Source organism: Thunnus maccoyii, chromosome 24 (genome assembly GCF_910596095.1).
Source record: "Thunnus maccoyii chromosome 24, fThuMac1.1, whole genome shotgun sequence".
Taxonomy (NCBI): domain Eukaryota; kingdom Metazoa; phylum Chordata; class Actinopteri; order Scombriformes; family Scombridae; genus Thunnus; species Thunnus maccoyii.
The window spans coordinates 17,030,501-17,055,547 of record NC_056556.1 but is presented as its reverse complement, the minus strand read 5'-3'; the positions used below and the strand labels follow the sequence as shown (position 1 = coordinate 17,055,547).

General features: G+C 39.7%; 1 protein-coding gene across 4 annotated transcripts in view; it reads left to right on the top strand.

The window, feature by feature from the left end:
* Positions 1 to 25,047, top strand: part of dock9b (dedicator of cytokinesis 9b) — a 65,612-nt gene that overhangs the window by 19,314 nt on the left and 21,251 nt on the right. For all 4 annotated transcript variants that reach the window (XM_042405199.1, XM_042405201.1, XM_042405198.1 and 1 more), the window contains 22 exons: positions 1,072 to 1,188; positions 7,423 to 7,512; positions 9,574 to 9,656; positions 11,724 to 11,793; positions 12,444 to 12,539; positions 13,675 to 13,809; positions 14,126 to 14,300; positions 15,548 to 15,603; positions 17,112 to 17,186; positions 17,329 to 17,469; positions 18,173 to 18,526; positions 18,621 to 18,703; positions 18,897 to 19,019; positions 19,117 to 19,196; positions 19,308 to 19,495; positions 20,020 to 20,085; positions 21,184 to 21,276; positions 21,571 to 21,682; positions 22,662 to 22,780; positions 24,201 to 24,287; positions 24,430 to 24,519; positions 24,689 to 24,804. In XM_042405199.1, coding sequence (XP_042261133.1) covers positions 1,072 to 1,188; positions 7,423 to 7,512; positions 9,574 to 9,656; positions 11,724 to 11,793; positions 12,444 to 12,539; positions 13,675 to 13,809; positions 14,126 to 14,300; positions 15,548 to 15,603; positions 17,112 to 17,186; positions 17,329 to 17,469; positions 18,173 to 18,526; positions 18,621 to 18,703; positions 18,897 to 19,019; positions 19,117 to 19,196; positions 19,308 to 19,495; positions 20,020 to 20,085; positions 21,184 to 21,276; positions 21,571 to 21,682; positions 22,662 to 22,780; positions 24,201 to 24,287; positions 24,430 to 24,519; positions 24,689 to 24,804 — 2,549 coding nt within the window. The remainder of the gene's footprint in view (positions 1 to 1,071; positions 1,189 to 7,422; positions 7,513 to 9,573; positions 9,657 to 11,723; positions 11,794 to 12,443; positions 12,540 to 13,674; positions 13,810 to 14,125; positions 14,301 to 15,547; positions 15,604 to 17,111; positions 17,187 to 17,328; positions 17,470 to 18,172; positions 18,527 to 18,620; positions 18,704 to 18,896; positions 19,020 to 19,116; positions 19,197 to 19,307; positions 19,496 to 20,019; positions 20,086 to 21,183; positions 21,277 to 21,570; positions 21,683 to 22,661; positions 22,781 to 24,200; positions 24,288 to 24,429; positions 24,520 to 24,688; positions 24,805 to 25,047) is intronic.

Sequence of the window (25,047 nt, the reverse complement as noted above, 5' to 3'; positions counted from 1 at the left end):
TTATGAAGAAAATAATGTGTCAGTCCAACTGCAATTAGTATACTCATTTTTATTCATAAATCTGCCCATTGTGAGATGCTTTATAGCAAAGGCAATGGAAAGGAGGGAAGCTTTGATTCACAGCTATATGCAGCTGTCCTTACTGTACCTAAACTGTTTATAAAAATTCCACAGGTTTGTGGAATGTTATGTAGCCTACTTCCCCCACAAAGCAACCCAATTTTATAATCTAGCCTGTCAAGAAGTATTTCATACAACTCTGCCTTAGTCCATCTTTAAATAGATCAAAGTTTGTTTACTTCCTTAAGTTTTTAATACACAGACACAGCCACACATGTGTGTCATATGCGAATATCGGTTTTCTAATACCATCGTCTGGCTACTTGTGGGAGGACATGCTGGAGGAATCCCTTGGGTATTTTCTCTGGAATGTTACAACCGATGTCTGCATCGCCGGGAGAGTTTAATCTCTAAATCATGAACTAGGCTCCGCAATCCTACCCAATGTCAAGCATCACTGCTTACAAAGCATTCTCTGTTATAATGTAGCAAGAGGATTTACAATGGAATGAAGAATCCTTTTTGGACTGTATATCTTCCTGCAGTTGGCATTGATTTGAGGAGGTAATGTCCATTCCTGGAAATGCTCAGAAGGGAGATTCATAGAGCTGCGAGGACCACTATTTACTTACTATATTTCAGGTTTTGCACGTGAGCTCATGACATAGTGACTGGTACAATGCCACACACGGACTCTCGCTCATCCATCCATCCATCCCTCCCTTCCCTTATCTAGCTGCTGTAGCTGTCAACCAGACATTGTGAGAGAACAATGGCAATTTGTTGTCCAGACAGTGTGAATACTCCAGACTCTCTCTTTCACTCATCACACAACCCATTCACTTAATCATAAAATTAGCAAAAATGTTGTTATTAACTCCACGTTGTTTTGTTATTCTGGATGAAAGTTCAATAAATGACCACAAACATTTAAAGGCAGCTGAGCAGAAGAAAAACTGCCTTTCCACATGTTGCCACTTGTTGATCCCATTCTGTTGTCTGCTTCTTTAGGTAAAGCCGAAGATCATAGAGCCTCTGGACTATGAGAACGTTATTATACAGAGGAAGACCCAGATCATCAGTGATGTTCTGCGGGACATGCTGCAGTTCCCCCCGGAGGACTTCCAGGTAAAATGCATATGGAGAGAGGTATTTCTTGATCCTTGTTGGTAAATTATGGTTTAGATTCCATTTGGAGCCTTGATTCTGGCCACTCAATGAATTTAAGTACAATATTCACTCCCCATTTAGCTTTATTTTGCTCTCAACCAAGTCCTGAGAAAAATATTTGGCCCATGAATTGCTAAATGCTCCACTATGTTCACCAGCTAGTTGCTGACTTTGTTAGTCTGCTGTTTGGTGCTGGGTAGGTAGTGTACAGAGGGTGTATCTGAGCTTTTTAGCTGAAAATAGCTTCCTGCTGCTGAAAATTACGCTAATGAGAGCGGTGAAAGTTGTGAGCCATAAAACCAAAGAAAGATGCAAAAATGCTCCATAGAGCTTCAGAGTTGGTGTTAATTTCCTGTGGGTTCATCACTACAAGCGACCCCTTTCACATCCAAGTAATTATGTGATCCGTTGTTAATATAAAAATATTGAGCCACTTGACCTAGCAATTACATTTGATTAGCCAAAATGATGAAAAAAAGATGCATTTTCAAATTCCAGCGGGTATCTGGATTTTATATCAGCTTTAAGAATCACTTAGAAATGTATTTCAAGTTTCACTTAGAAGTCATGTAAAAGGCAGAGATTTCTCCAGTGACAGTATAGCCTCAACAGAGAAGAATGCAATGTAGCCACAACACACTGTGGTTTGAATTTGCTCTCATATTTTCATGACTGGAAACTATCGCTATCTTTGCAGTCACCATGCAATCCCTATTGTTGTCATTGCTATCCACACCTACACGAATAGCTGAAAACAACACCCATTGTCAGCAGGTTCTTTAGAGTAATTCTGGGAAAAAATCAGTAACTGAGGCAGAGGTAGGTGAGGCATGTGGAGATAAAGTAAGGACAACAACATGTAATCACAAAATATCTCCTGGAATATATGTTTCTTTGAGAAATTTCTGGTTACCTCAAAGTTGCAGGTTTGAATACTGGGACTAGTTGAAGAAAGCTGTGTGTAGGAATGCAGCAGCACTGTGTATATCATTTTAGCAGCATTGTGATTTCACTTTCTATCGTCAACACCTCATAAAATCTTGCAGCACCAGAGTGGCAGGCATTCATGAGGCAAGAGTTGAAACAGAGGAGGAATACAGTCTTTTTTGACAAAACGTCTGACCTCCAATAAGATGAGGGGGACAAGGGCTACATGACTGACAGAGGCTCATTCTAAACTTCATGAATACTACTAGCTATGAAACACATATTTCTCCATGTATGCTTGTATAAATAAAACAAAAAATATACCATATTTACAAAAGATTGACAATTAAGTTTAAAATATTATTTGGCCCCCTAATATTGCTATTTTTGGAAGTTATTTTACAGCTCGTGATGCTCATGGATGTATTAGAAGAACCACATACTGGGCTACAAGATAGCGCCAATTCACTTGAATGAAAATTGCTTGCTGAGTGCATGAGCCAAGTACAAACAAAATTTTAGAAATGGATTGTATGAGTAACTGGTGCAACCCAATCCAGTTCATGGACACAGAAAAATTGTGTTTTACACATGGTTGCTCTTTCTTTTCCTTACTCTTCACTCGTGTCTTTCTAGGAAATCAACACCTGCAACAGCTTAGCACAGCTGATCACAAGGATATAGTCAAATTATGATATCACATGGTGAACCCATGTGTAAAATTGGTCATCAATATGACCTCTACATATATAACCACTGGTTCACAGTCCTAAAAATATTTACATGCTACAAAGATCTACTGCTTGTGTTCAAAGGAGCTCGAATACTGTGTCAACATTACATCACCTCAGTGCTGAGACGGAGCTCAGCAGGTCCACTCCCCAGTTTAGGAGACAAGAAGAAAACAGGGAGGGGTGCTGCTTAAATATTTGTCATTCCTCAATTCTTCTGGAAAAAATAAAACACACATACAGCTAGTTGTAGTTTAGCTTTTTGAGTCAATCCCACATACACATATACACATATATATACATATAAAAAGCTGTATATTTGTGACCCGTTTTTAATGAAGTATACTACAGTGGAAACCGCTTATAGTGATCAAAAAGCTTGGAACAGAATCATTCCTATACATATGCTGTTCAAATTTGCTTATATTAATCAAGTAGTTTGCTTACAATGTTCATTTTGGGTCTTTTCATACATTAAAACAAAGTAAAACAAAATTTAAACTATGCTAATTCTATTTTCTTTACTTTACTCCCATGATACATGTATGATATGTACTTAGTGGCTGCAGCACCATTGTCTAATTTGGTAATCCATAAGTAATCCACTACTACATCTAAACCCCAAAGAGGTACAGTGATGTATGTCTTTTCATGAGAATGCCCCTTGTTACACATAGGAATGGCATGAGTGTGTTGCACTTAATACGATGGTACTGTGGGCGGGAGAGGATATTGCTATTATCAGATGAAACCCTCTCATCTTCAAAGTGTCAGTGTTCCATGAACTTACAAATTTTATCGCACTAATCTAGTTTGGTTGGGGTAATGAAGATAATACTGTAACAGTCTAATTAAGGCAACAAAACAAGAGGAAAGAATAGACACATGTGAATTCATAGAAACAACAGTATGTAGTGGGAAATTACAATGTACTGTACAGTCTGCTTCCAGACCATTTCACAATCAGTACATGATGAGTGGTTTTCATTACAAGGCCGTCTGCAGTGCACAGCCATTAGTAACTGCCCAGGACTCAGTGCGTGCGTGCGTGCGTGCGTGCGTGCGTGTGTGTGTGTGTGTGTATGTCTGGTCCGACCCAGTCCGTCCATCTGTCTAACCTGCCATATGTTTTACATCACTGGGCTTAGAGAGGAAAAGGGGGGAGCCAGCTAGACATATGGGTCTAGAGTGTGCATGTGTGGTACAGATACGCACGCATGTGAACACACACACTTGTGCATGGTAACTGGGTATGCAAGAGAGTGCTGGGCCTCAGTGTGGAAGGAGGTAAAAGGAGGTGAAGTGTTGAGTTATGGATTAACCTCCCCCACTTGTACATTCATGCAGAATATAGGAGAGATCCTTGGATGGATATTGGACTAAGTGTAGTCTAAATATACTTCAGATCCAACATTTTTTAATCATAGTAGAGTATAGTGACCAGGTCAAAATGAAATTACTCGTTTGCATATCCAGAGTCTTCACATTTTTTATTCCTGCACACATATGTAACCATACATTTGTACAGATAAAACAGTCATTCTGCAGTCACTTTCATCTTTCAAAGTAGAAAGAGGACATGGGAAAACCTGACTCTCCCCTCCTGCCCTTAACCACTCTGCCTAGATATCTCCATGCTAGAGAATTTAATGCCTGGCATCACCCTATCTGCCCTGCAGTGTCACTGCCTGTGGGAACTCACTGCTCTGCCCAGTGGAAGCCGTCAAAGCCCTGGTTTAATGACTGTGAAAGGAATGCTGTTAATTGGCGGCCAGCAGTTCTTGCTTACAGTTGACTGACAGCAGTGTGCTTTGGTCAAAGTCTCCTGTGAGTGACTGGTCAAACGGGCAGGTTGTGTGTGTTGAGTGAATTAGTTAAAATGCAGACTGAGAAATTTGGCCTAAAACTCGTGCTAGTGTAAGTGAAGTATCTGACAAGTGTCATATTGTGTCATGCTAATGGGTCATTCACCCAAAAAGAAACATTTTCTACTATTATCTACTCACCCTTGAGTTTTTATGATCATCAAATTGAGAGCAACTCAGCCTCTGTAGTTTTATCTCATCCTGCTCACACACCAGTGAAGTAAAAGGAATAGTTGGACATTTTGGGAAGCATATTCACTTTCTTACTGAGATTTAGACGAGGAGATTGATACCACACTCATGACGTATGCTAAATATGTAGCTAGAGCTAGGTGACTTATTATCTTAGCTTAGCATAAGGACTGGACACAGGGGGAAACAGTTAGTCTGGCTCTGTATCTTCTTTGTTTAATCTGTTCGAAAACTGAAACATAAGCATGACATGTATTAAACAAGATAGAATGTGTTAATTAGTGAGCCTTAGAGGTGGTGATAGGTGCTTTTTTTTTTTTTTTTTACCTATGCACAGAGTCGGGTCAGCTATTTCTCCTTGCTTCTATTCCAGTCTTTAGGCTAAGCTAAGCTAACCGCCTTAAGACTTTGAATTTAATGGACAGATATGAGAGTGGTATTGATCTTCTCATCTTGGCAAGACAGTGAATAAGCAAATTTGCCAAAATGTTAAACTGAAAGCCTAAAGTAAATTGAATTTTTCCAAAGTAATCATGGAGAACAATCCAAGTCTTTTGTAGCCAAACCACTGCAGTCGGCCTGAATGACCTGAATTTTCCTCACTGCAGATGTTTTCACCAGTGTCAGTGATTTATAATACGTATAGTATAAGAACATTTTTGACCTGCATACAGATTACACAGGGTTGAATATATGAGCTCGGTTCAGTTTACTGACACGTCCTTAATAGCTATTGCAAGAGTGAACTGTGACAATTGAGGGCAGAGGCTCAATAACTGCTTGCCAATGTAAGAATAGGAGATTTATGACAAAACTAGGTCATTGTGCCACTGTTTCCTACTTATCTTTGTGGGGTGAGTAGAAAAGCAGAACACTAAGTGGGAGCAACGGTGGCTGCAGCGTCCAATAGCTCGGAAGACTTGCCAGGCCAACAGTCTTGACGCCCCGAGGCGCCTTTTGCTCCTCTGGTATGGATTCTTGCTCTCCTCTCTCTGGCTGAATCTGTCTAATAAGGCTGGCAGGGGGGAGAATTAGGACTGGAATAAGGGTAGGCTGCAGAAGATTCTCTGCAGTAGCGGCAATTTATTTCTTTGTGAAAAAGAACAAAAGTACCATCTCCTTTCATCTCAACTTTCTACATTAGATTTACAACTTTGTTTAAAGGAATAGTTCAATACTCGGGGAAATACTAGAGATGTTATGCCTGATACTGGAGCTTTGAAGCCTGTGTCAATACTCTGGAGCAGAGACCTTGAAACCACCACTAGCTTGCTTCAAAACTGCAAAAATCATATGACTGAAGCAGCAGTGTACTGCTTCATTCTGTCAGTGAACCTGTGGTTGCCTTGAAATTGGTTCGAGCTGACATTCAAAACTAACTGTTGACGTAATTAACCTAGATTTAGAGAAATTACATCTGTCCAATTACACTTAATCTTCACCATCATATGACTCCAACTCTTACTCTTTATTCAGTATATTCAGTTTGTCTGTGAGGCAAAACCTTCTGTCACCACACTGTACTTTTGTGTCAAATGTATAATATTTAAGTGCAGGTCATTCTCAACACATTTGTCTTACCAATAGATGTCAATGCACAGTTTGACTATGGAACCTTTTTCTGATACATGTCAAGAACCCTTAATGTTTTACAAAGCTGCATTTCACTATCACTAGGAAAAAGCGTATTAGCATTCTTGCTGAGAGTTAGATGAGAAGATTGATACCACTCTCAAGTCTGTACGCTAAATATAAAGCTTAGAGCCAGGAGCCTGTTAGTTAGCTTAGCATAAAGACAGACTGTAAGGTGGGGGAAACAGCTAGCCTGGGTCTGTCCAAAGGAAAAAAAGAAACTAAAGGCCACATTATATCTTGTGTGTTTAATATGTACAAAGACCTCTACACAAACCAAAATTGGATAGACCCAGGCTAGCAGTTTTCCCTTTCTTCCATACTGCTAAACTAAGCTGATTATCTCTTGCCTTTAAGCTTCATATTATAGTGTGTAGACATTATAGTGGTATCAATCTTCTCAGGTGTTTCAAGAGTATTTTCCATAATGTCACACTATACTTTTATTGTTGACAATCAGAGCTAACAGTCTGATATGATTTGACCGTCTGGTTGAATGGGGAGGCATCAGAGAGATGTAGCAAGTAGCATCATCCCTGCTGAAGTGTCCTTGAGCAGGGCATTGATCCACACCAGCTCCAGAAGGCCGGTTTGTAGCTTGACTTGGTGTCAAGCTTTGAAGTTAAGTACAAAGAGAACTGCCTTCTGGAGTTCAATAAAATCTCATATACCGGTAATCATGAGGAGCAGTAAAAATAACACTAAACATACAGTCAAAGCGGGAAATGGGTCCACAGTGTGAGTGAATTTGCTCTGTTGCATAAAAACACCAGCAGGATGGATAAGTTGTGCCAATCTCTTGTATCACTCCGCTTTTCATGCCTGCTTTCCGTCTGTCTCCTCAGATCTCCACCCTGAGGCGCCAGGGCAGGACTCTGTTCTCCACCGTGCCAGAGACTGCCGAGAAAGAAGCTCACTCGCTGTTTGTCCAAGAGGTAAAACTAATACATACCTGGACGAAGGCCTGCTTTGTCCATTCTTTATCCCTACATCTTGGCCTGAGCCTCAACCTCTCTGTTGTGACCAAAGCCCTGCTCTATCCTTTTTCTTGGAGCACAGCCACGTTTTCTCTCCTTTCACCAAAACACAGGTGTTTCACCTCTGTCCAGATACTGCAACTGCTCTCACACCCTGAAGACCCATCAAGCTCATACGTTCAACCTTTAATCCAGCCAAGGATTCATTCTGATTTGTTTACGACATATGGATAAAGCAGAGCGGATTAGATTTCATAGAAAGTTAGTGAAAAAGAAAAATGTTTGTTGACCACTCACATGATTTAGAGACAAGGGAAAACCGATACGATGTTGCTGTTAGCCTTTAAATGAACTTCCATTTGTGTTCTCCACCCTCACATGTTTCCTGACAGTGCAGTGGATCAGCCACAGATGGAACCCACAGTTCATTGGTGGTTCACGTCATGTTGTTTCGAAGGAGCTGTGTGCTTGCGTTGGTTGGGGTGCGGCCTGATATAGGCTGATAGGAGATAGTCCCCCATGGCTGCAGCCAGGAATTACATCATAACCACATCTGGAGCAGCTGTGCAGTCTTATACAGAGGGGACGTTCTTTTTTGAATTAATTTTTCCACTTTTTACTGACCCCTTGCCTCACTCAACATGTGTGTTTCATGAATTTGCAGAATTGATATTCAAACACATATTGAAAAATCATAAAGTAAACAATAATGAGAAAAGAGACATTTTTACCCAGGATAGTGCCTCAAAAACATGTTGATGCACAAACTTCTGGGCATCTTTGTTAGCTTAGGCAGCAGTTGGTTTTACGACATTTGACATTGACTTGATTATAAAAATGAAAACAATCATTACTTGTTTTTCACAGGTATACTACACATCTTACTACACTGATCTGAATTGAAAAATTATACAGGAAGGTCTAATTAAGACCAGATTAATTTCTCTAGTAGAGGTGGTGTTATTTCAATATTACCTACATTGGTCAGTGATTGTAATGCTGTCCAGAGCACATTTCTCTGGGATTTTTCACCCCTTAACCCAGTAATAATTGCAGCCCCAATTACATACTAAGTGTCGGCGAACTCACTGATCCTCCTGTGATTTACATCCAGTCCAGAGAGACATTTTGCATTTTGCAAGTGTACCTCTGAGGTTTTATGCATAATAAAACTCTGACCTTAAATATGCTGACCTCCAATGGGATTCTGGCAATAATGGGAGCCTTACGTTCTGACAAAGAGAATTGTACTGTAAAGGAAAATGGTGTAATAGTTGCCTAGTGATAGTGCCTCTCTGAATTCACAGACTTCTGTAATTCTATTTCCTGGTCCTACTGGGAGTAAAACATCACCATTCTGGCAGAATTTATCAGATAGGAAGAGGATACCAGGTTTCAAATTAATATTATGATTGTTTACATTCTGATGTAGTCCCTACATTGTGCAAACTATTCATTCTTGCACATTTGGTCTGTAAACCACCATGAGTCTAATTTGCCAGATGATGAATAGCAAATTACAGTGATGACTTTCATTCCTAGGGAGGAGGAGAATTATTTAATTACCCCCACCTCCCCCGTAATATGAATTATGTCTGAATAGGGATTAAGTCTGTCTTTCATTCAAGACTTATACAAAAACGTTTAAGGTTTTTTTTTAGCTTCCTGTGCTTTTCTCAAACGCCTGATTTGTGCCAGGATTATTCAGACAGAAATAAATCACTATTCCACTGCCTGACATATAGTAAAAAGAATGTTTTTCTTGTTAACAATGCATTTTAGTAGTCAGTCTAACCGTAGCTGTGTCAGCTAAAACTCCTTCAACTGATCTGTCTTAAAAACAACAAGGTCACTGCAAGTCCAAGTCTTACCTTTAAAAGAACATCTTTTGGCGAGACGGAAATCAAATATGCACTTACTTTGCTGTTGTTGTTTCACAAACCTGAGCCTGTCTGTGTCTGGATCGTGTGTGTTATTTGCTTTTGCTAAAACTACCTTCCTCACTTTCTGTTTCTGCAGTGCATCAAAACTTACAAGTCGGACTGGCATGTGGTCAATTACCAATATGAGGAATATTCTGGAGACTTCCGTCAGCTCCCAAAGTGAGTGTGTGTGTTTCAGCTGGACTGACAGATGTAAGGTTTAGAATATTTTCCTGACAGATTCATCAGACTGTGCTCGAAGTGTAAAAGTGATTTGGGGGTGGACTAGTTTGACATTGCCCCCATGCTCACTAACAATGAATACAGCACAATAGTACTGTGAACAGTTTACCAAGCTGCATTCATGCAGCCAAGGTCTCTGCTACCTTTTCTTTTTGAAATGTTCGAATAACCGTTAAGCTGAACTGGCTTACTGAAAGTCATATCTGTCAAAATAAATCTACTATCTTCTTGGTGTTAAAGGGACTCGGAACACATGAACATCATAATGTCCTCTGCGACTCTGAAGGGTGCTTTGTGTAGTCTGTGAAAATAACCCTGCTGATGCCATAATGATGTCATCAGGGTTAACTTACAAGCATACAAATTTACAACAGAAAGCCTTTTAGACTGGAGGTGTGGAGTTTGAAAGGCAAGGACATACTAGGGACTAAAATTCAGGTCCTGCTGCTTTCATTTTGAACATATTTTAATCTGTCTCTTATGAGCGCCCCTTTAAATCCAGCAAATAAAACAGGTGTACAAAATTATTTTAACAGATAAGTAAATTCAGATATTTGTGTTAATTTGCATTTATTTAGTCCATCACATTTGGATTGAGTGTGTATTTATTCTCTCGTTAGCATTTTTTCTCTGGCTCTAGCTGTCCAGCTAGTAGTCTGCTTTGTCCACTTTGTAGCACACTGTGGTGCAAAAGCCCTTCAAGCCGTATTGTAAATCTTATTGTGTTTAGTGCCCTTTGTTTACAGCCCAGTGAATGTTTTAGCCAGAACCCTAGAAACACGGAAATCTGTGTTTGGGAGGCTCCAAGCTCTTACTCAACAACAATAGAAGGCTTCCTATGTTTTTTTTTTTACCAAAGATAAGCAGACTATTCTGGGATCACTGTTGATAGATATCATTAAAGCTTAAAGGAAATCCCACAATGCATTACGTCCATATGTGTCCTTGGTCGAGTCACTTTCCTTAAGGACAGGAATGCTCTTTACAGATGTTGTGTGTCATGTTTAAAACATTGTAGAGTAAAACTAGTCAGGTCCCGGCCTTGGCCTTGAGGCTGTTTATGCTAGTAGTTCCCTAGAGCAAGCTGAGTCTTGTAAAGGTCAAAGGGCAAGCTGTCCATCTGGGGTTTGAGCTGCACTTAGAAAAGCTACTGCAGTACTTGAGTGACATCCTGTAAAGCTAGAAGAAGTATTCCTGATGTGAATAGCCTTCAAAAGAGGTGCTTTTTGAACTTTTTGCATTCTGAAACATAAGTGTATATTTGTCAGAGTCACACATATTATCAAATCTGCCTTTTCTCATTTATGTAACATAACTAAGCAATACACAATGCACATTGCAATACACTTCTCTGTGGCCTACAAATGACAGCAGCGAGATGTTTTCATTGGTTCCAAAACACAGCTGCCAGCTGGTTTTTTCATCTTTTTTCTATGTTCTCTGGTCTATCCTTGTTTCACAACTAGTTACCTAAATAGAATTGTCAGACATTTTACGAAATATGCTTATTCGCTGTCTTGCTAAGAGTTAGATGAGAAGGTTGATACCACACTCATATCTGCACGCTAAATATAAAGCTATAGCCAGGAGATGGTTATCTTAGTTTAGCTTAACAGGGGGAACAGCTAGCCTGGCTCTGTCTGAAAGCATGGTTGTATTATAAGAGCTTTTATAATACATTCATGGCATGAAGGTAACAGAAACCTGCCTACCAACACTTTTAAAGATACTAATTAACATGTTATATCTTGTTTGTTTGATCCTTGCAAAAACTGAATTGTTAAAATGACATGTTGTGGTTTTACAGGGAATTACACGCTAACTTTAGACATTAGACAGAGCCAGGCCAGCTGTTTCCCCCTGCTTCCAGTCCTTTTGCTAAGCTAAGCTAACCGTCTCCTGGCTCCTCACTCCTTGGGTTATGCGCCCGATATGTAAACTGAAATTGAATTTGAATTTAAACTAAGTAACAAAGACTAAGTTGTGTTTTCTGTTTCCTTTCAGTAAGGTGTTGAGACCTGAGAAACTGGCACCTCACCTGTTTGAGGTGGATGAAGATGTGGAAAAAGACGAGGTAAGAATCCCAGAATGCTCTCTTCTTCTATTAAAAAAAAAAAGGTTTTTGCAGTAGACTCTCATCCTCTTGTCACAACAGACTTCTTCTACAGAGCCACCGGCCACTTAACAACCCCCAGGAGTGTTAAACAATGACGCTATAGGGCAATGGGTTCAACCTCTCTGAAAGCCATACTAAACCCAGTGCCATCAGAAACTCAATTTTGAGGGAGTGCAATAGAGCACAAACACTATTATTTTAATTTATTGCCCAATATTGTGTTCATTTATTTGATTCCATTTCTCTTTTACAAGCCAACGTTTGGATGTTTTCTTCAATGTTCTCTTTCTCAGAATAGCAAACATCTTCATGACATTTGTAGCATCTTAAGAGCACATCCCTTCCCAATAATCACCTTGCTTCAGGCATTGATTAACTGAGAGGCCAATGACCTTTAATAGACACACCGTCACAGCTGAAATCCCTTAAGAATAGAGAAGTGCAGTGTTGATCTTAATGTTGATCTTAATGAAGAGCATTCTTCTTGGACTGTCAATGCGGGCCTCTCCTCCCACCAGCCTTGAGGGCAGTCAGCAGATTTTTAAACTCAAAGCAAAATTAATGTACTTCTCATCTTCGTGTGTGTTTTGCATCTCCTCCTTCTGTAGGACACAGCCTCCCTCGGATCTCAGAAGGGAGGAGTGTCTAAACATGGCTGGCTGTACAAAGGCAACATGAACAGTGCAATCAGTGTTACTATGCGGGTGGGTACAGTAACAGTTTTAACCACTAAAGACAACTCATTCTTTCTCAGCCCCTTTCTGATGTTGTTACTAGTGACTGTGGTGATTTTGACTTTAATATGCAAGTGCATAGTTTTCTGCTAGTGTGGCAACATTGTGGTTAAGATGGTTAGTTAACACTTTACTTTAGCATTCATGACCAGTATATAAACACTTAATAAATTGTTTATAACACACTTTAACATAGTTGTAAGCAGATATGAAGACATTTAAGTGTTAATTAGTGTTTAATGTATGCCAACAATTATAACTTTTCTGATGGAGTATCTGTAACTGGTGTGTAAACAGATAATAAATGATTGATAATGCAGTATAACATAGCTTTTATAATCATATATGATGAAGAATGAAGAAATCCTTACACTATGTTATAAAACATTTATTAACAGCTAATATATAATGTACAAATCATTCACAGGCAGCTTTAAAATGGTTTAGAAATGTGTTGAAAACTCATGAAGACCTGTGGAGCATCAGTTCATTCTTGACCTTGGAAATAGCAGTTTGACAACAACAACAACAACAAAATTAACTCCACTTGCTAGATTACTCCTGGGCCTTTCAGCTACATTTCATGGTCTTCATCAGTGGATGCTCAGTTATCAAGTTGCTCAGTGAAGAACTATTTTTAAATAAATACTCCCTTTATATGTAAAGACAATGAACAAATACTTGATATATATATAACATGAAGACATATTTTACATGATTACAACTGTGTTATGTTGTCATTCATTACAGATGCTTTACAGAAGTTATAATTGTTAATAAATACATTCAGTAACACTTAAAATATATTATTATTATTATCATTATATCTTCTTACAACTACATTGTAGTGTCGTATAAATTCTGAATAGGGGCAGTTTACCGATGATTGGGTCATTTTGAGATAAAACCTTAAGTAAGCAGTAGCATCTTATTACAACATTTGTCTTTTTCTCTCTGCACATGTGGAAATCATGTTATCCCATAACTTTATGTACTTATTCATTTTACACTTGAGCTTTCCCATGGCCCATCTCCACCCTCATATATTTTTAGAGTGAAAGAGGCCATTTGGGATTTCTTTACGTTCTCTGTTTTCATCCTCTAGTCCTTCAAGAGGAGGTACTTCCATCTGGCTCAGCTGGGAGATGGATCCTACAACCTCAACTTCTATAAAGACGAGAATACCTCCAAGGAACCCAAAGGGACCATCTTCCTTGACTCATGCATGGGGGTTGTTCAGGTAAAAGGCAAAGGCCTTACACACTGGGGCCTTTGAAAACATAGCACACAAATTGAATTCAGAAAAATGAAAGTGTGCTTACAGTAAAGTGTAAGCCTCTTGTAGAGAGCAGGCCTCTAAGGCACCTCAGGAGCTAGAGTGTACGTTTCTAATAATAATTCAAGACAGTTATCAGCTTTTTGGGTCATAATAGAATAGCTTTGTTCCAGTTAGCTTAAGTATACAACCTTTGTGTTTTGAAGATGAGCACAAATTAAAACTTGAATTTAAGATAGGACCAAAACAGATTACTTGAAGTGATTTTGTTGTCTTTCAGAACAGCAAAGTGCGCCGGTTTGCCTTTGAGCTGAAGATGCAGGATAAGAGCACGTTCCTGCTGGCTGCAGACAGTGAAGCAGAGATGGAGGAGTGGATCACAACCCTGAACAAGATTCTCCACAGCAGCTTTGAACAGGCCATGCAGGAGAAGAGGAACGGTGACCTGCATGACGGTGTGTGTCTTTTTGTGCATTTGTCATCTGCCTAATTGTAGGTTTTCAATTCTTTCACATCTTGCTTGTTCAGTATCTTACTGTTGGATGGGCCCAAAAAGTTGGTGGGGGATATCTGTAACCGCATGATTATCTTATCTGTCCAACTGAATGTTGTGTGTAAATGGCCACACAAGTTGCTTTAGTAAACATTGTGCCATAAGGCTCATGTCTTGGTCCCATAGTGTTTTCTCCTTGGCTACATCATTTGTCACTTTGACAGCTCTTATCAATGTTACACTGATGACACACAGCTGTATGTCTCTTTTTAATCACAAATGTTTTATGAAACTAGACAAAATCCAGAACTGGCTCAGTGTAATAAGAGAATAGAAGTGTCCACATTTTCTGGGAAACAGAAATTCTTTATATTGGGCCAGATAATGTTGCAGCACAATTACTCTATCATGCTTACTTGCCCAAAATGTTAAGCTGACTGAAATTTAAATGTATTTATAGTATATATATCCTTGGTGTTTATTTTGACTTGTGTACTTGATCAAAACAGTAAATCATCCAAAAAGAAGGAATGTAATTATTATTATTATTTTTATTTTACAGTTACAGTGCCCCTTATATCAGTGGTTTTCAGTGGGTGAATTCTTGGTTCAGACTGTAATTTGATTGGTGCTGTAATATTTGTGTGGGCGGGAACTAAAAATAGTACATAACCAGGTTGGGAGCTGACATTATTAGCCATGCTTGAGTTGAGCACTCCATACATTACATGATTTGAATCATAGGGCTTTGTTTAAAAGCATCTTAAAACCCATTTGTTTTCTCCCACTTTGTGTTGTTTTTGTAACTTTTTTTACTCCTTGTTTTGTTGTCTTCTCTGTCTTGGTGTCTACCTCTTTCCCTTTTCATTTTCTGTAAAGCTTGCTTGCTTATCCTAACAGCTCAATCATTTGTGCATGTATTTCTTTGTCTGCCTCACGGTGTTTGCATTTGTTGCCTTCATGTCTTTTGATGCTTGTTGTATACCACCTGTGAGTTTCTTCAATTTGTTTTTTTCCATATGGAATAATTGATCTTGGATTTTTACTCATGAAAATCACTCATGATGCATGATAAACAAGTTTATTATCAATATCAATTCAGTGTTATGTAATTCTCCTTCCCTCTCCATAGAGAGGCAGAGACCAACACATCATTATGTTCTGTATAATTGCATCCGCTAACAGAGCTCATGTTAATCTCTCCAACAGATGAGGAGCATGGAAAAACAGACCTTTCTTCCGGAAGTTTTCAAGACAGCTTTCAGGTAGCCTGTTTTTTCCATCTATAGTAACACGTTAAACAATGCTCACCACCTATGAATGACCACACAACAAGCCCATATGGATTAGCTTTTTACATGCTGTAGTGGTGCTCTGGACGTCTGAGGTGCCACATGACTTCACTTGGAAGCAGTCTGTACTGTAACTGGAGCTTTGCTTTGAGTAGAATAGCTAAACAGCTGTATTTCCTGCAACCGCATTTTCCTGTTGGTGATAACCAAGCAAACATCTGGAATAGTGTGTATGGCCTCCAAATGTAGAGGCCAGATGAGGCCAACTCTGGTGCTAAACAGGAGTGCAGCAGTGGAACCTGACAATCTGACAATAAGCACTTAAAGGCATAGTCTGTGAGGTGCTGTTTTTACAAAAGAGACTGTCCTCTCAAGCCAAACGACAGCATCAAGTGTTTCAGCAAATACCCAAAAACGACATGTTTTTTTGTTTAAGTGACAAACTGACCTCAACAAAGTGTTTATCACTATTACCATGATGACAAAGGTCTGCTAACAAAATAAGAACTTATTTTAACTCAAACCATGATCTTTCCCTTCATCTAACCTAGTTGTTTTTGTGCCTATACCTAACCATGTGTCATTCTAGAGGGTATAGACACATTGTGTTTTTGATGTTTGATTTGGAGGACTTGTTACAAAGTCAACTTCTACTTAAAGCTACTCTAATCAATATTTTTATATTTAGAATTGATCAAATGACTATGTACAATGTGAAAAGGGTTACTTGTACAGTGTTTTCCCTATAATAGTACAGGCCTGGCGGGCCACCAGGCCAACAAGAACCCCTGCCAGGCCAAAAAAACATTTTTAATGCCAGAAATAACGCCAAATATCCATTCATTTGGAAATCAATAGTGTGCTCTCTGTGCAGTGCTGTTCTGAAACGCGAGTTAACCTCTGGGTTATTGCCTAGGAAACTCTTGGTATTGTAGTAGCTTTTAAGGAATACGGCAGTGCGTAAAATGTGGCATAGCAGGTGAGTGAGTGGTTGAGCGAGAGAGTGAGCGGCAGAAAAGTGACAGTGAATGTGAGTGGAGCAGAGGAAAAGGTTAGCAGTAAGTTGTCAGTCTGGCAGTAAATATACAGTACAGACTACAGTGTTTCAGTCAATAAATGCTGCAGCTTCTCAAGACCAAGAAAAGTCACGTCACATCTGGAAAAGTGAAGGAGGTTAGCTCCAAAGCTAGCAACAATGGGTTAGCCTAACCTGACGACCTGGCAACATCAACATGGTCCTAATAAGATACAATAGGATTTTCATGTTCATAGTATGTAGCATAATATCATATCATAAGTCTAAGACTTGCCATATGTTTGGGCTGTGGAGCAGCTTTCACAAATTTATTTTTCTTACAAATTAGACCTTTCATGACAATAATATTTTTAAATAATACCAGTGTGAATGTGTGTGTGTGTGAATGAGAAGCACATTATGAAATTCATTTGATGCTGATAACATTTCCTGCATTTTTTAACAGACTGCCAGAGATATTGAGTCTAAAATGAGGAGTGAAGCTCGCCTGAAATTGTTTACCTTGGACCCTGACACACAGGTGATGAAGATGATAATCCAGTACATTCTGTATGATAGTCAGTTCTGATCATTCTTCCTCTATTATTCATGTTTTTTTTAACTTATTTTTGTTGTGGCAATGAATATGTCAAGCCTTCTGACAACAGCACCTGTTTCCACAGAAACTGGACTTCTCCGGCATTGAGCCAGACGTGCGGCAGTTTGAAGAGAAGTTCGGGAAGAGGGTCCTGGTTAGCTGTCATGACCTGTCTTTCAACCTGCAGGGCTGTGTTGCAGAGAATGAAGAGGGGCCAACAACTAATGTATGTTTCAATGAAAAACAAAGAGTCAAATATAGTTGAAGGTGTTCATTAAAAATTGCAGAGTGTATTTTTTATTAAAGTTGTCATATGAAGGCCCACATTAGTTGGATGCATTTGAAAGTGTGGAAGCACGCTTGCAGCGTAATTCTGGGAAATGTCCTCTTAGCAAACGAGGGCGAGGTCTAGATCAGTTAAGAAGATCACAGACAGTTCAGATGGCCCACTTGGCTGGCCCCTGTTAAAATTGGTGTTGTTGGCACTAGAAATGGCCGTTGCCATGGCAACCAGCCCTGGCCTCCCACTATGCACTTAGACTTAGCACCAGTCTGAAGCTGGTTTCCTGCCGTCACTCTCCAAGGTCTCTGTCTCCGTAGAAGGAGTACTCCTTTTACACTCAGATGGGAAACCACAGCTATTAGCTCTACTACATACACATACACAGAGACATACTCACAAACACACACACATGCACACACAAATGGCTCTGTGTAATGGAAATGCATAGTAGAACCATGGAAAGAATGAATGGGAAGATGAATCACATCAATGGCTCATTTCGACTTGATGGAAAACAAGAAGTGCATTAGGAAGAATGGGTATCCCTTACACTGTAGTTTTCTTTTTCTTTCACCTACTCTGTGCGTCTCTCTAACCATCCAACTTCCACCAGAAACATTCACCCTCCTCTTCTCCTTCATTAAAGGTGGAGCCTTTCTATGTGGTCCTGTCCCTGTTCGACGTCCAGAATAGTAGAAAAATCTCTGCCGACTTCCACGTGGACCTCAACCACCCTTTGGTCCGACAAATGACACAATCTTCTGGTTCTGGAGGTGGACAGGACTTGCACATCAACGGCAGCGGTGGTGATGCTCCCCTGGGCGGCCACAGGCTGGCCAGTGGGCTCCCAGAGGGGGCTCTCCAGTACCCCAGACAGGGGGTCTTTTCAGTTACGTGCCCCCATCCAGAGATCTTCCTGGTGGCCAGGATTGAGAAGGTCCTGCAGGGGGGTATCACCCACTGTACTGAACCCTACATGAAGAGCTCAGACTCTGCAAAGGTGTGTACATTAGTAGAGATGACAGTGTGCTCCAGTCAACTTGTTCTATTAATTTTAGGCATCAGAAAAATTAATCTCTTCTTTTTTTGGTTAGATGGCTCAAAAGGTGCTGAAGAATGCTAAGACAGCCTGCAGCAGACTGGGACAGTACAGGATGCCATTTGCATGGTCTGCAAGGTATAAAAACCCCCACTCTTTTGGCCTTTAGTGTCTAAAAATTAATGGGGCTTGTTCTCTTGTGTTATGATCACACCAGAGCAACAGAACTCCAGCGCAGCCTTTTGGGAGGCACAAATCTTTAAACCAGCAGTGGAGCACTGAAATTTGCTCCTCTTTAGTAAGTTCAGTGAATTTCTTTCTGTCTCTGCAGGCCTGTGTTTAAAGATGCATCAGGAACTTTGGACAAAAGCGCTCGCTTCTCAGCTCTTTACAGACAAGACAGCAGCAAGCTGTCAGATGAGGACATGTTCAAACTGCTCACTGACTTCAGAAAGTATGTCTTTCTTCTCCTGTCTCTACAAGATATCACAGTCACTAGTTTTAATACTTGTTTTTGTAATTGGTGATTCTATCTCTGTTTCCCACAACAGACCAGAGAAAATGGCCAAACTCCCTGTGCTCTTAGGGAATTTAGATATAACTATTGACAGTGTGGCCCCGGATGTAACCAGTAAACCCTCCAAATATTTACAAAATTACTTCTAACTGTCTATTTATATCTATTTATAATCAGTAAACCTTAACCTTGAGGCCTGTAACTCCTCTCCTTTCCTGCCTGCAGATTGTGTCACTTCCTCCTACATCCCTGTGAGGAACTTTGAAGGAAACGGGCCAGGCAGCGCTCTGCTAGAGGTGGAGGAATTTGTACCTTGCATTGCTAAGTGTTCCCAACCCTTCACCATCTACAAAAACCACCTCTATGTCTACCCAAAACACCTCAAGTATGATGGGCAGAAATCCTTTGCTAAGGTACGTGCAGTAAGAATTGTAAAAGTATGAGGGGAAATTGGTGACCTTATCTTTAATCCTTCCTATTTTTAAACCTTTTTAGAAAGTAAGGCTTTTGTTTGGCTCACATTCTCTTATCATCATCATTTTGTATTCGTGTTTAGCCTACGAGACAACTGGCAACCAGCCAAGCGGTAGAGCTGGATAGAATTATCCTCACGCAGAGTAGCAGCTTCTGATTAATACATTAATACAGAGTTGTTATTTTCACAAGGTCAGCTCCATACGGGAAACCAACCTGCCTTTTCTCCCCCATCTGTCTCTCTGCCCTCTTTTATTTTAAATGAGAGCTGGCAATCCTTTCCCTGAAATACTTTCCCTCCTTTTATTGAAACTAATGGACATCTGAAATGGGCACAGAGAGGAACAAAAGAGAAGGTGTCTGGCAGAAAATTGGTTCTAGGCCAATAGGGATATATTAGAACTAGTTCTTGCTTTTCCATTATAATCTAATGTTTTTTTCCACTTTTGTCCCTCCTTTTCAGGCAAGGAATATTGCAGTTTGCATTGAATTCAAGGATTCTGACGAGGACGAAGCCCAGCCGTTGAAGGTGAATTTACATATATCATCCTTTAGATCATTCATTTAGACTTGAAAAATTCAAAAGAGACTTACGACTTGACTTTGACTTTAACACAAATGACTTGTGACCTCACTTGGATAACAGCATTTTGACAAATTGCTTGATATTCTCCCAAGCCCAAATAATAAAATTAATGTAATAAAAAAGTGAATACACTCTCAATTTTTTTGACAACAAAGATTATAAGGATGAATTTAACAGCAGCCTATCATGTTGCACAAGCAGGAGGGAAAGTTGTGTTTGGTAGTGTACAATAACACATTATCACATTCAGACATTAAAACATTAAGAGATTTTTCTCCTTTTTTGTCTCCTGCAGGTTTATGTAAATGAAACTTCTGTGGAGACAAATGCATCAGCTGTGGCTAATTAACATTAATGGAATAAGTTACTTGCCAAAAATCCAAAATTAAATGTTTTGGCTGCTGTCTGATTAATGTGCTCTCTGCAAGCCAAGGCACACCTGATCAATTTGCTTTTAAATATTAAAAAATCTACAATACAAATTTTTAAAAAGCATTCATTATTTCTTCAAATTTACCATTTTAATGGTATTAATTTGGTAGTAATTAAACTTGGGACTTGTTGGTCCTGACTAGAGACTTGTTGGTCCTGACTAGAGACTTGTTGGTCCTGACTAGGGACTTGTTGGTCCTGACTAGAGACTTGTTGGTCCTGACTAGAGACTTGTTGGTCCTGACTAGAGACTCGTTGGTCTTGACTAGGGATTTGTTGGTCCTGACTAGAGACTTGTTGGTCCTGACTAGAGACTCGTTGGTCCTGACTAGGGACTTGTTGGTCCTGACTAGAGACTCGTTGGTCCTGACTAGGGACTTGTTGGTCCTGACTAGAGACTTGTTGGTCCTGACTAGAAACTTGTAAGTCCTGACAAGGAACTTGATGGTTTTGACTTAGGACTCACTAGTCTTTACTTGCACCTTGCAAAACAATGCTAACAACTAGCATGTATACATTAAACCATGTTGTGATGACTATGTTTAATAAGACACACTAATATCTCTTTCTCATTCTCTGATCATCTCCTGCTTTCTGGATCTATTGCAGTGCATCTATGGTCGTCCAGGAGGCTCTCTATTCACGAAGCAGGCGTATGCAGCCGTCCTGCACCACCAGCAGAACCCTGAGTTCTATGATGAGGTGATCATGCTACTCATAATCAGATCAGTTTTTATCAGTATAGTGGGTATTGAAATATACATATTAATGGCTAAAAAACACCAGTCAGCAAGAGGTAATATGCCCAGAATTCAAAAAGTTCAGAGAGAAGGTAACACTTCTCAGCTCCTCTCATGTTGTTTGAACACAGTTCAACTCTACATTGAATCCTCACCGGAAATACTCCACTGGCACTTTTCACTTTCATTTTCTTGAACAAAGCTTCCTCTGTATTAGGGAACCAACCCCAGGAATCTGTGTTTTTCTCACCTTCAGATAAAGATAGAACTGCCTACTCAGCTGCATGAGAAGCATCACCTTCTCTTCACCTTCTATCATGTTAGCTGTGATAGCAACAGCAAGAAGAAAGACCTGGTGGAGACTCCAGGTAGGCGGCAGCTTTCAGTCATCTCTTCTTTTGTGAGTGTTCACAAAATACAAAATAAGGAATTAATGTAAATGTCTTCTGTGCATAATGTGGGCAAAAGCAATTTGATACAGTGTCACAGGTAGTGCTGATATGATTTGTTGTTAGGTTTAGGGAATTTAATTACCACTAAGCTGTACAGTTGCACCACCTACTAACAGCCCACAACATAAATTGAATACCTTTGTTAACATGAAAGGATGCAGGGCTTACCTGAGCTCTGGGGAGCTCAACATGCTTTCCATTGTCACTGTCACTCATCTCACCAACCATACACTGAGCTTGGTGTTGGTTTCAGTTTTTTAGGTTAACAAATAGACTTAGACAGAAACCTAACCAAAATACTTCAGGGATGAGGGTGATCATTCATCACGGCCTCAAAGAATAGTTGCTCCTAAGAACAGCAAGTCACTCTCATGTGTCCATATCTTCCTCTACTCTCCTCACTATGGTGACTGCGCTCACACAGGCTCATATTAGGTAAGACTTCTTGAAGTTTGGCAGCCAATCAAAAATGACAAATGACCAAAAAACCCCAAAACAAAACAAAACAAAAGACAAATGACAACCTTTTACAGTGACATTCTCGCCCCCCTAAACAAACAACTTTGAGCAACTTTAATCACAATGTTAACAACATTGACCTTAACCTGGAACCATTATTCTTTATTTACTTTTTGTTGCTATTTTCTCAAATATGTCAAAAAATATGTCCAAAATGTGCCGCTGCTTCCAAAGCAATCAAAACTGACATCCTATAACTTTCAACAGGCATACTGTGCACAGTATAGTTCAATGGGATTGTAGTTATGACTCTCCATTCGTCTAGATTTCTACTAGATACTAGATAAAAGAAATGCGTCATCATGCTCAAGCTGCAGCCACCCCAGTATTACCACAACTTTACAAACAGGTGGCCTTATCTGTTCTCTTCCCACAGTGGGTTCAGCATGGCTGCCTCTGCTAAGGGATGGCAGAGTCATCATGAATGAACAGCAGCTGCCTGTGGCTGCCAATCTGCCTGCAGGGTACCTCGGCTCCCAGGATGTCATCAACAAGGTAAAACAAGATCTGATTATTTTTTAAGAGTTTTGTGTGGAATTGACATTATCTTGTGGTCATGAGAGGGCTGTGAACCCATAGTCTGCTTTTAGGACCTTCTAAGAACAATATTTTCCTGTATGGCCCTCAAACACTTTTGCAAAATTGTTTTAAAGACTGGATTTCTCTCATTACCATAGGATCAGATGCAGTTAGAGGTTAAAGGACCAGTGTGTAGAATTTAGTGGCATCTAGTGGTGAGGTTGCAGATTGCAACTAGCTGAATTCCCCTCCCCTCCCCCTCCCCTTCCAAGTGTATAGGAGAACCTACGGTGGCTGTGAAACTCACAAAAAACGCGATAGGCCCTCTCTAGAGCCTGTGTTTGGTTTGTCTGTTCTAGGCTACTGTAGAAACATAGGAGTACAATATGTCGGGCTCTGTGGAAGGTGACCTGCTCTCTATGTAGATATAAAGGGCTAATTCAAGGTAAAAAAAACACAACGATTCTTATTTTCAGGTGTTTTACACTAATTAAAACATACTTATGAATATTATATTCCATTTCTAGATGCCACTAAATTCTACACACTGCACCTTTAATGGATAAAGATCTTATTAGCTATGATTGGATTTGGAGCTTATAGAGGTCCAATAGGCTTTCACATCAAATGCCTGTGAAATCTGATCAGTATTAAAATGCAATCAGTCAACAGCTCTCACCACTAAGGTCGCCAAGTATTCTTTCTTTGATGCACGCCTAATGGGTTTGCTGTAAATTTAATTAAATATGTAGTATAATGTTGGGTATGGGTATAGCAGGATTTACAACACAGAAGAACACACAGAGAAGAAAAGATGAATACGCAGTTGCAGAAGCACCTGACAATTCTTATAATGTGGTTAAAACTCAACTATCACTTGAGTTGGATAGTCAAGTCAGGGTCAGGGTAAGGTTTAGAAAGGCTATTCTATTCTTAGTGGATAGTATAGTTGCTTCTGGCAGCCGGTTAATATTAAATGAGGCTAAGTATTCACTATGGACAAGTTGATTCTAAATAAAGTAAGAGGCCTTTGATAATTTGACAGTCTGCACTACTCCGAAATTTACTGTATTAGATTTTAAGAATATTGACAAGTTTAAGGTATTTTGTTCGGCCAATGACAAGACTTGTCTATTATGTTGAGAGCCAGGAGCACAAATGTACAAATGTATGCAGATTTTCATAAGAACTGTAAGTATATGTCATCAAACTGTCAAAGCAGCTTGTCTTCCAATAATACATAAATTGGATGGTGGGATGTGATTAATGTGTTATTGTTCATCTGTCACTGATTTTTCCAATTATATCATGTCGTCTATGCCCTGGCATTTAGACAACACAGTTCTGTATTTCTTCAGTATCCAGTGTGGTGATTGTTGCCTATTTGTCATTCCAGCACTCTGGCTCAGAGATCAAGTGGGTAGACGGAGGGAAAGCCCTGTTTAAGTTCTCAACTCATCTTGTTTCCACAGTTTACACTCAGGTATTTATATAAATATACATTATGCTCACTATATACATTAAGCTTACTCATTACAGTTTGTTCTGGATTAAACACATTAGCTAAATGTCCTCCAAATGCAAATAAATGTGAAATATGTATTTAAATAACATGTTTCCTTTAGGATCAGCACTTACACAACTTCTTCCACCACTGTCAAAGCATGGATATGTCTGAACAGGCTTCAGAGGGGGGGCTGGTGAAATACTTGAAGGTATTCAGAGTTCCACTCTATTTCTATTGCTCCAAAAATATGGAACACACCCTTTGTTCATGCCCCATCAAATGCAATCTTGTTATTTAACATTTTAAGGAACAGAACATTCCAGAGTCTACGTTTGTTCAATATTTTTTCTTTTCTTGCTTCCTCTCCTCCCTGCTAGAGTCTGCATGCAATGGAGGGTCATGTAATGGTCAACTTTCTGCCCACCATCCTCAACCAGCTGTTCTGTGTCCTTACGAGAGCCACACACGAGGATGTGGCTGTCAATGTGACAAGGCAAGGCCCCCCACACACACACATACACACACACATGTGAAATGCCTGGTTTGCAGCAGCAGAAAGATATGTGATACAGCAATATTTTTGGTCTTTTATAACAAACTTCAATCCGCAGAAAATGATAATAACAGCACTTTCATCTGTTTCTCATTCCACAGCAGTGTGTCCCCCTGTTTCTCTTTAATAGCCTGAATCTTTTTTTCTCATTAGACACTCACCTATGGCTCACACACTTCATGT